This window comes from Rhincodon typus, chromosome 33 (genome assembly GCF_021869965.1).
Source record: "Rhincodon typus isolate 14 chromosome 33, sRhiTyp1.1, whole genome shotgun sequence".
NCBI lineage: Eukaryota > Metazoa > Chordata > Chondrichthyes > Orectolobiformes > Rhincodontidae > Rhincodon > Rhincodon typus.
In genome coordinates this window covers 34,977,365-34,988,894 of record NC_063364.1, presented here as the reverse complement: position 1 = coordinate 34,988,894, position 11,530 = coordinate 34,977,365, and the positions used below count along the sequence as shown (strand labels likewise).

Sequence of the window (11,530 nt, the reverse complement as noted above, 5' to 3'; positions counted from 1 at the left end):
CGGACAGGTCAAGGGGGTGGGATGAGGTTAGTAGGTAGGAGATGGGGGTGGGGCTTGAGGTGGGAGGAAGGACAGGTGAGGGAGGCAGGGACAAGCTGGGATAACAAGGTGTAGAGCTGGATGAACACAGCAGGCCAAGCAGCAGAGGAGCAGTTTCGGGCCTAGACCCTTTTTCAGAAACGGGGGAGGAGAATGGGACGGGGACAAGGACAAGCTGGGCTGGTTTTGGGATGCGGTTGGGGAAGGGGAGATTTTGAAGCTTGTGAAGTCCACATTGATACCATTGGGCTGCAGGGTTCCCAAGCGAAATAGGAGATGATAGGAGATGCTATTCCTGCAATCTTCAGGTGGCATCATTGTGGCAGTGCAGGAGGTGCAGTTCTTGCACTGGTAAGGCCACTGGTTGATAAGCACTGTGGGCAGAAGAAACTTAATAGGATTCCAAGATACAGTTACATCGATGACTGTATCGGCGCCACCTCGTGCTACCACGAGGAGCTCGAACAGTTCATCCACTTCACCAACACCTACCATCCCAACCTTAAGTTCACCTGGACCATCTCCAATACCTGTCTCTCCTTCCTGGACCTCTGTCTCCATCTCTGGCAACCACCTGGAAACCGATATCCATTTCAAGCCCACCGACTCCCACAGCTACCTAGAATACACCTCCTCCCACCCACCTTCCTGCAAAAATGCCATCCCCTATTCCCAATTGCTTCGCCTCCGCCGCATCTGCTCCCAGGATGAGGCATTCTACTCCCGTACATCTCAGATGTCCTCGTTTTTCAACAACCGCAACTGCTCCCCAACCACCCCCGCCCCCCCAAAAAGAGTGGTCGAGAACACCCTTGACCGTGTCTCCCGCATTTCCTGCAACTCCTCCCGCAATAACCACCAAAACAGAATCCCCCTCGTCCTCACGTACCACCCCACCAACCTCCGGATCCAACGCATCATCCTCCGACACTTCCGCCATCTGCAATCTGACCCCAAAGACTTTTTCCCTCCCCACCCTTATCTGCTTTCCAGAGGGACCACTCTCAGTGACTCCCTTGTCTGCTCCACACTCCCCTCCAGCCCCACCACACCTGGCACTTTTCCCTGCAACCGCAGGAAGTGCTACACTTGCCCCTACACCTCCCCCCTCACCCCGATCCCAGGGCCCTAGAAGATCTTCCACATCAAACAGATGTTCACCTGCACATCTGCTAGTGTGGTATATTGTATCCGCTGTTCCAGATGTGGCCTCCTCTACATCAGGGAAACCAAGCGGAGGCTTGGGGACTGCTTTGCGGAACACCTATGCTTGGTTCGCAACAAACAACTGCACCTCCCAGTCGCGAACCATTTCAACTCCCCCTCCCATTCCTTAGACAACATGTCCATCCTGAGCCTCCTGCAGTGTCACGGCGATGCCACCCAAAGGGAGCAGGAACAGCAACTCATATTCCGCTTGGAAACCCTGCAGCCCAATGGTATCAATGTGGACTTCACAAGCTTCAAAAATCTACCCTCCCCCAACCGCACCCCAAAACCAGCCCAGCATGTCCCCGCCTCCCTAACCTGTCCATCCTCCCTGGACCGACCTATCCACCACCCCCCACTCCCCACCTACACTCCCGTCTACTGGCTCCATCCCCGCCTCGTTGACCTGTCTGTCTCCTCTCCACCTATCTTCTCCTTTATCCATCTTCTATCCGCCTCCCCCCCTCTCCCTATTTATTTCAGAATCCCCTTCCCAATTTCTGGAGAAGGGTCTAGGTCCAAAACGACAGCTTTCCTGCTTGGCTTGCTGTGTTCATCCAGCTCTACACCTTGTTATCTCAGATTCTCCAGCATCTGCAGTTCCTACTGTCTCTGATTCTATACAACTAGAGTATTAACCCACCTCACCCCCTGCAGCACTGGGGGGGACATTTCCAACTGCAATTGTTGTGACAGATGTTTGGAGAAGAATTGTGGGCAGTTGTATTTTGGCAGATACAGGAACTGTCCAATTCATTTATAATAGGACCTTACAGTCAGCAGACTAAAGTAGCATTTATTTCAATGGCAAGTAATCAACATATCTGGTATCAAGAACATCAATGCATCAAATATGCTTTAGTCCAGTGCTGCAACATGTTCACATGGAATAGTTTTCCAGTTGAATTTGGCAGCCATCCGAGTTTCCTTTGGGACGATTGTGTAATTACAGAACAGCACCAACACACTCAACCCCTTGTTGCAAGATAACAACCTTTCCACACAATTATCAGAATGATATGAATTTAAAGCTTAAATTTACAAAATATTTTACAACTACTCATACATAAATCCAAAGGGCTCAAGAGCTGAAAGAAATCCATCAGTAAATTAAGTGAAATCACCACATCGTTTGGGAGTTGATGGAGATGAAACTGGATTGGTTCACTACAATCTCAACTTTTCCCAAAATAAAGTGTCATGGAATTCATTATCACTTTTTAAAAATCACCTTCAAGCACTGAAAACACAAACTTTACTTTTAATATTACACATGGCTCAGACTAAAAAAAAAATTCACTAAATCTGTCTGAACTAGGTTTTCTTTTCCAAATAGAAATATTGCCATGTACTCACCTAGCCACTTGTAAAAGAAGTACAACAGAACAATCATCACAGAACAGATGACAACAAAAACCACAACAGTTAATGGAGTCAGCATCGCAGATGAGTCCTTGGTCTTGTCCTCACCATTTGACTGTGGTCTGGAGTCAGACAGTGTTGAACTTCCACTTCATCCCAGAAGGAAATGAGATTGTAAATGTTAATGGTTTATAAAACTGAATCCTTCATTGATTGAGAATATGACAGAATACTTATCAAGCAATGGCAAGACCTTCTGCTAATCTACAACAAAAAAAAAATCAGATCTCATTAATAGAAAACAAACACAGACAATGAAATTCAACAAGTTTGACAGCATCTATGGAGAGATAGCAGAATTCATGTTTTGAGTCTGATTCTGAAGAACAGTCACATCAATCTAATTTATCTGGACTCACTCTTGGTAAAGAGACACCGATAAAACTGCTAAACAAAGTAAACAGTTTTATCTATCTCTGGAGGGTAGAAGGAATTCAAGAACAGGTAGCATGTGCCTGGTAGGAAAATGACCAATGTCCACACCTTCTGACAAGTAGATCATACAGTGGGATTACAGTTCCAAATGGGAATAGTAACAGCAGCAAGCACCCAACAAATAAGGATTTAATAAGTCACCCAACACTGGGAGATGCTACCCAGTGCAGAATAGACAGGGCAGTTGCTCAGAGCTCATCACCCCTCACAAAACAGTCCCAAGCCATTGCTGCTTCATTTTGTAGATTAAGTGAGTAGTTCCTTAGGACAAGTAACAATCTCAAAGACAACATATACTTGGAACATAAATTGCTAAGTTTCAAATCATCTGACATTCGGCTACTGAGTCTATACCTTCCATGTTCGTCCATCCCACTCCAGTAACTTCCAACAGCAACTGTAGCAACAGCAATAACGAAGATGATCAGGATGCTGTAATCCAGGACAGGCACAGGAGGGGAATAGAGTGCACCTGAAATGTGATCGCCAAGTATCTGGAAGCAGAAGTTATGTCAAATACAGTCACAGAGCACGGAAACAGACCCTTTGGCCCAACTCGTCCATGCCAACCAGGTTTCCTAAACTTAACTAGTCACATTTGGCCCACTTCCCTCTAAACCTGTCCTATTCATGTACTTGTCCAAATGTCTTTTGGATGTTGAAATTGTACCTGCATCTATCACTTCCTCTGACAACTCGTTCCAGAGACACACCTCCCTATGTGAAAAGGTTGCCCCCTCAGATCCCTTTTAAATCTTTCACCTCTTACCGTAAACCTTTGCCCTCTACTTTTGGATTCCCCTACTCTAGGGAAGACCTTTACTATTAATGCCCCTCAAGATTTTCTTATACCTCAATTCCACCAGTCTCAGTAACATTCTTGTAAACCTTTTCTGCATCCATGCAATTTAGTAACATCCATCCAATAATAGGTCAACCAGAACTGTACACAGTACTCCAAAAGCGGCCTCACCAATGCCCTGTACAACCACAAGACGATATCCAAGTCCTACACTCAATGGTCTGCCCTCATCTACCTGCTTGGTCACATCTTAAAAAATACTCACTGGTCTGGATACTGCCCAGATCGCTCTCCTAGCATCCCAATATCCACCTTAGGATATCTAGGGGTAGTACAGCGAAGAGGTTTAACACTGCCCTCTGAATCAAAGATTAAAAAGTCCAAACGGCCATGTTGCCTACCCACTGCCAGGGGTCAGGACACATGCTCAGGGCTGGAAAGGAACTTGCGGGGGGGCGGTGGGAATCCAGTGTTCATGGTCCATGTAGATACCAATGACATAGGTAGAACTAGGAAAGGGGCTAGGAAAGCTAGACACTAAACTAAAAATAACCATAATATAATCTCTGAAATATTACCTGAGACATGTGAAGTGGTTATAAATGTACATAAAACTAGAAGTAAATATGTGGCTCAAAGACCGGTGTGGGAGAAATGTGTTCTGGTTTGTGGGACACTGGCATCAGTACAGAGGAAAGAGCAGACTGCACCGTTGGCATGGTCTACATCTGTACTGGTACCATGGTTCTCGAAACCTGCCAAAATAGGACAGCAGAGGGGGTTTTACATTAAATAGTGGGGGCAAGTGATGAAATGTGGAAGATGTGAAATAACTAAATCACTGACAAGAGGAAAAATAACATGGTCAATGAGGCTCAGAGAATGGCAAATAATGACAGATAAAAAGACTAAGCACCAATAAAGACTCCATGTTACAAAAATAACAAAATTTCCAGCGATAGTTGTAAATCAGGAGGTGGAGGGGAGAGGGGAACTCAATAAAATTACAAATCACCAGGGAATTGATACTGAGCAAACTGACAGGATTGGCACTGACGACCCCAGGTCCAGAAAGTTTTGAAGGTGGCTAGTGAGGAAGAAGATGATTTGATGTAAATTCTCTAAAATCTCCTACATTCTGGAAATGTTTCATCAAACTAGAAAATACAAAATATATCTTCTCTTTTCAAGAGAGGGAGGCAGAAAACAAACCATAGGCCAGTTAGCTTGATGTCTGTCATGGGGAAGGTTTAGAATCAATTATTGAAGAGATTGTAGCTGCGCACTTAAAAACTCAAGGTAATTAGGATGGAGGAGGAGTGTGGTTTATGACGAGGAAACTGATCGACAATGGAGTAGGCTCAAAGTATTCCTGTACACAAGTCTCAAAAGGATAGAATACAAGTACATGTCAACATTCCATTAGCTTTCCTATCTTTTAGGAACAGTTAAATTTAACATAAAAGAAAGTTGCAGTTCAGTTACACAGAGCATTGGTGAAACCACATCTCGAATACTGTGTGCAGTTTTGTTTCAATCTTATATAAAGGAATGATATAAATGTGTTGGGGGCAGTTCAGAGATTTACTAGATTGATACCAAGAAGGAGTGGGTTGCCTTATGAGGCAAGGTTGATCAGACTGGGTTTATTGCCACTGGAGTTCAGAAGAGCGAGGGGTAACGTGATCTAAGTGTACAAGATCCTGAATGGTCTTGATAAAATGCATGGAAAGGATGCTGCCACTTGTGAATCGTCCAGAAATAGGGAGCAGTGCTTTAATGTTATGGGTTGTTGTTTTAGAACCAAGATTAAGAGAAAGTTCTTTCCCCCTCAGTTGAGACACCTTGGAGCTCTCTGTCCCACAAAGTGGCATATGAGGTCATTAAATATTTTTAAGGCTGAGATAGATACATTCTTGTTAGGCAAGGGAATCAAACATTCACAGAGGTGGAAGTAATGTAGAATTAAGAACACAAATAAATCAGCCATGATTTGATTGATTGGGACAGGAGCTTGAGACACCAAATGGTCCATTCCTGCTAATTCATATGTTTGTTCAAGTTGTGCCTGAAATTTGAAGTATCACAGATAGAATAAGTGAACACGATACAAAGCTTGGACAAGTAGATGATCAAGTTGAAGAAGGGGCAGAAGTGACACACCTCAAGAACCAACACTGGTTCCACTTTTGATGGTTTTTAGTTTGGGATTTGGACCTAGTGAGCAGAGTGTCAATTTACAAATGACAAAACAGGTGGTTGCTGAAAACAGTACAAATTGTGGACAGGTTAGTGAAACAGCTCACAAATGCAACTGAAGAGGCGATAAGATCGGGAAAAACAGGAATGCATGTGAACGAACAGAACGATTTCAAATATTCCCCTGAAGGTGGAAATACAGGCAGGTGAAGCCATATACATGCCCACAGCACCTTTTTAAAAGCAGAGGCAGAGAACATGAGTGAAATAGTAATATAATTGGATTGAAAAATTAGAAGATTGTGCACAGTTAGAGAAAGGACATTTCAAAATATATAAAAAGGGATAGTCACAGAGTAGATACAGCTAAGATCACTCCCCCGGTTGGAAGTCTAGAACTGGGGGCAGACCTCAAAAATAAAAAAGGAGATATCACCTCAGAATGATTACAGGAGAATTTATTTTACTCTAAAGGTTAAGAACCTTGGGACCACTCTACACAGTGAGCTCTGAAAGCTTGGTATTTGTGACTAACAGAGACTGAAAGATTTCTGGTTTCCAGTGGTGTACAAGGTAAGGGGAATGGGGTGGGTAAAAGACATTGAAATGTTTGATCAGCCATAAATCATTGAACAATGGGGCAGATATGAGGCCTTAAATGGCCTCCTCCTGTACCAAATGCTCCTTCTTCATCCAGTTGGGAGGATTGATAACCAGGGATCAACTTCAAACCATTATGAAAGGATGAGGCGAGTGTGCAGGTTGGCTGTGACTACCCACGGCCAGATCTCTGATTAGTCCTCAGTATCTGCATTCATTTAAGATGAATCAGCTGGGGGACGTCTGGACATTTACAGCACTAGATAAAGAGAAACAAGAACTAAATGATTTTTTTTACTTCAACAGTGGGGGTGATGTGGTGGGGAGCAGACGATATCCCCATTAAGGGCGGCCAGAACATGGAATTGTTTTACCAGAGAACGGTTGAACAAGATTACGCTATTTTGCATTAGGGAAATATTTCTTCAGAAAGATGGAAGACACGAGAAAAGAGACAGAGCCACATGGTTATCTCTGCATTACTCAAGAATGTTGCATCCCTTTTGCTCCTCTCACCTCAGCAACATTGTGGAAATTAACTGCGAATGAAAGGCACTTACTGCAAGGCAGGGTGAGGGGAGAATAAATCCACCTTTAATCGAAGTAGAATACCGCTTTTGAACAAGGTACGACATTTAAAGTGAAACTATCAGATAGGAAAGATAAAAGGTTTACCTTTCTCATCATCAGTATATCATGATAATCAATGAGAGCAACTGGAATGTTGAGCTTCTCAAAATCAGACTTGTTTCCTGCAGGAGGACTCTGAAACAGATCATCTGTAAGTGCAGCAAACTAACAAGCCAAAGGCATTCATCAAAATGTTACTGTCAATTATGAATTTAAGCAAAAATCTTTGAATCCTAAAAATTGTTTTTACAGCTGAAATATCAGGGATAATAATACCCAGAATCATGCTCGTTGCTACTTCTTCCAGAATCCTTCACTCAGTGGAAACACAGCTGGTCAGAGATACTAATCAAAAAAAAGTTTAAAAGGGCCCTTAAATGATCACCATTGGTCAATTAATTTAATTTGGGAGAGCTCAAGGAGCCAGAACTAGAGGAGTGCAGATATCCCAAAAGGATTATGGGGCTGGGGAGAAAAAAAAACAACAACCAACAAAGGCAATAAAGGGCAAGGCCATGCAGCAATTTGAAAACACAACTGATTGAGAATCATAAGGTCACGATGCTGTTTGACTGGGAGCAAGTTAAGAGCAGGTGGTGAACCGGACTTGGTGCGAGTTTGAACATAAGCTTTTTTTTTTTAAAAAATGTAAGTTGCATAAAGTTGCTCTGTATTTCTTTAGGTTTAGACATTTAAAGACCATCTTAAAATAGTTGTTGATTATGGAATAAAAACCAAAAGAACTGCAAATGCTGTAAATCAGGAACAAAAAAAAATTGCTGGAAGAGCTCAGCAGGTCTGGCGGCATCTGAGAATGAAAAAACAGTTAACATTTTGGGTCTGATTATGGAACTGGATTAGATAGATACAAGGAAACTGCTCGTATAACTTCCCTCATAGGCAGTGTTCATGTTTAATTTCTAATCAGTGGCGATCCAAAGGGTATTAATAGTGATTGATTTAATGGTGAAAACTTTGTTGAATGTCAAGGGGAGGCAAATTAAACTTGCTTTAAGTAGGGAGACAGCCATTATCTAGCATTTGACAAAAGACAAGAGGCAAGAGCAGAGAAATGGAGTGGAAGGACAGATCAGTCAATGATCTGACAAGAATAGAATGGGCAGCAACTGTGACTAGGTTAGAAAGAGGGTCCTACAAAAGGATGTTAGCACAAATGAACTACTTCAGGCTTCATCTAATTTTGACAGAAGTTAAGGCCAATCCCACTGTGATAATCAAATCCTCTTTAAGAGAAATTATTCTTCTAGGCTTGGGGTTGAGATGCAGTGGTTGACTCAACATGGTCAGTTAGATATTAGTAATATGTAGGACCACTGGATTTTAACAAAGTACAAACTACTCATATGAACATTTTATATTTAAAAAAAAATTCAGAACTTGTCATTCATATTTAGACTTACTAAACCAGCCAAACTGGCAATCAGCAACGCTTTGGCAAAATGCTTGTGGGCAATCTGTGCCTTCCTTATGAAGGTGCAGTTCCCTCTCTTCACCACAACAAGCTTGTCCTTTATGCCATCTGGGGGCACATCTGTCGAGTCACAGAGTATGGTACTTGTCAAATCTTGTAATGGATACTCAGTCTACAAAGAAACAAAGTAGTAATAACAATGAGTCCTTGCGTTCTGAACATCTTCAAGTACCCAGAAATTGACAAAATGGCAATGATGGGATCTCTCGTGCACAGCACACCGTTTCTTGGTCTGCTCAGATTTAGATTGGATTTGTTGTGATGCAACTGTTGAGCTGAGTTGAGAAGGTCACAATGACAAGATTTGGGACTGAATCTGTTTCGAAATAGATCAACAAAAATTATGTTGCTCAGACTGGCCCAAAACCTACAGCACCCCTAAACTGAAACTTCACTTAGCAGAACCAGTTTTAAAATTTGCTGTTCCAATGTGGAGCAAAAGCTCAAATTGAAGTCTTGTTAAGCTGCAGTTAGGCTTTCCTTTATTTAATCACAAGGTACACAGGTGCCTTACTCCAGATTTGCACACGTATGATGTGGATTTAATGTTACTGATATTGAATTAAGACACAGGAGTCAGACAGACAACATGAAGATTTTGAGAAAAGAATCAAGACAAAAGTTCAAAATACAGGAGCTCTCAAGATTGTCTACAGCACTGGATACCGGCTGATTGGGCAGATTGCAACAGAAAGCTGTTTGCCTCAGGAACCGGGGGGGGGGGGGGGGGAGGGAGGGAGGGAGGGAGAAAAAAAGAAAGAACAAAAGAAAGAACAAATGATATGGATAGCACCAGGCTAGGCCGTTATGCCTTCCATGACCCAATAGCTTGCTGATGGTATTAAGGCTCACAAAGAAAAGTTGATGTGGTTTAAAGGTACTGGAGACTAATCAGTGTCTAAAGAACAAAGACAGGAGCCAATGTGACTTGAGAAATGGGAGATTAATTCAATAAATCAAAGAACTGCTGCACAGGAAGGGCCTAATCGGCCCTCCATGCCTGCAGCAGCTCATTAAATGAGCACCATCAAATGCTGATACCCTCTTGAAAGCCTCAATTGAACCTGCCTCCACCATACTTCCAGGCAGTCCATTCCAAATCATAACTCATCACCTTACTTCTCTTGCAAATCACTAAATCTATGCCCTCTTGTTCTTGTTATTACACAATTGGAAAAAGTTTCTTCCTTTCTTTCAAGCTGGCTTATGATTTTCAAAATCTCTAATCAGATCCCCCTCTTAGTCCCAACTTCTTCAATTTATGCTTATAACTGAAGTACCTCATTCTTGGAACCATTCTTGTAAACCACTTCTGCACTCTCTCCAACACATTCAAATTTTTCCTATAATGTTGCACACACAAATGTAAACAATATTCTAGTTGAGGTGTAACAAACATCTTGTACAAGTTCAACACCACCTCCCTGCTCTTTTATTAAAAGAATACTGTATTCTTTATTTACTACTCTCTGTACCTGCCCTATCACCTTCAATGATCAGTGTACATACACACCCAGATCCTATGTTCCTCCCTTAGAATCATACCCTATCTTTTATATTGGTCTTTCAATGTACCAAAACTTACATGCCACCTACATGCCCACTCCACCAACTTGTCAATATCCTCCTGGACTTCCACACTGTTCGCCTCACAGTTTACAATGCTTGAGTCTAATGACATGTGCAGACTGCAATCCAAGCTCCAGATGATTAACATACATCAGAAAAAGCAACACTAACCTTTAGAGAATTCCACAACAAACCTCCTGCCAGCCTGAAAAATATCTGTTGATCGTTACTCCCTGTTTCTTATCTTTCAGCCAATTTAAAATACACATTGCTACTGACCCTAACCTAACTTTCAAGTCTGTTGTGTAGCACTGTATCAAATACCTTCTGGGAATCCATGGACACCACATCAGTGTTACTCACATCAAGCCTGCAAGCTCTCCAAAAAACTTCAATTTAGTTAACCACGATTTCCCCTTTAGAAATCTGTGCTGTCTCTTCCCAAACCAACTCACTTCTTTCTATATAACTACTAATTCCATCCCAAACTGTTTCTAGACATTTCTCCACTTTTTTTTTAAAGAAAGCAGTATTCAGCTAATGGAATATTTGCTCCTCTATGAAAAATGAAATCATTATTAGTTTTGGAGCTGCATGTTTATAATATAAAAGCTGACACAGCTGTAAATAAAAACTGATACAGTGTATATAAAAATCCATCTCTATCATTCACCAGCCAGCTTTCTGGATCAGGATAGTGCAGGAAAAGAAGAAAGCAACAAAAAGCCAAAAGAGAGCCTTCATTTGCAGCAACCGCGTTACAAAGTTACTGCTGTTGGGCTGATTACTTACAGCATTATCCAGAGACTTTGGAAAGGGCATCCAATCACCATTGTAGAAAACACAGTACTCCCTCACAAGGGTACTACTGAGATTACTGACAGCATGAAGAATACCTTGCTCTGCCCCAACCTGCACAAGAAAGATGACGGTCAGGACATGGAGGAATAGGTTGGGGTAATGTGGAGAAAACACTTGCCCTGAAGGGTCGGTGGGCGTAACGTCAGTCCCGGGGGGGTGCAGCGGAAGAGAATAACACCGACCCCGGGGGTAGGGGACTAACCGCCTCCGGGTGGGGGGGGGAAGAGAGGGATAGGCGGATCCAGCCCGACCCCCGGGGGGAGGGGAGTGGG

The 11,530-nt window shown here is 42.7% G+C and overlaps 1 protein-coding gene across 7 annotated transcripts in view; it reads right to left on the bottom strand.

Annotated features, from left to right (window-relative positions):
- Positions 1 to 11,530, bottom strand: part of LOC109915699 (signal peptide peptidase-like 2A) — a 31,348-nt gene that overhangs the window by 19,539 nt on the left and 279 nt on the right. For 5 of the 7 annotated variants that reach the window (XM_048615697.1, XM_048615702.1, XM_020515360.2 and 2 more), the window contains exons 2-6: positions 11,190 to 11,309; positions 8,758 to 8,940; positions 7,382 to 7,471; positions 3,460 to 3,599; positions 2,605 to 2,759 (exon numbers count right to left, since the gene is read on the bottom strand). In XM_048615697.1, the coding sequence (XP_048471654.1) occupies positions 2,605 to 2,759; positions 3,460 to 3,599; positions 7,382 to 7,471; positions 8,758 to 8,940; positions 11,190 to 11,309 (688 nt within the window). The remainder of the gene's footprint in view (positions 1 to 2,604; positions 2,760 to 3,459; positions 3,600 to 7,381; positions 7,472 to 8,757; positions 8,941 to 11,189; positions 11,310 to 11,530) is intronic. The other 2 variants (XM_048615699.1, XM_048615700.1) reach the window with 1 other exon arrangement.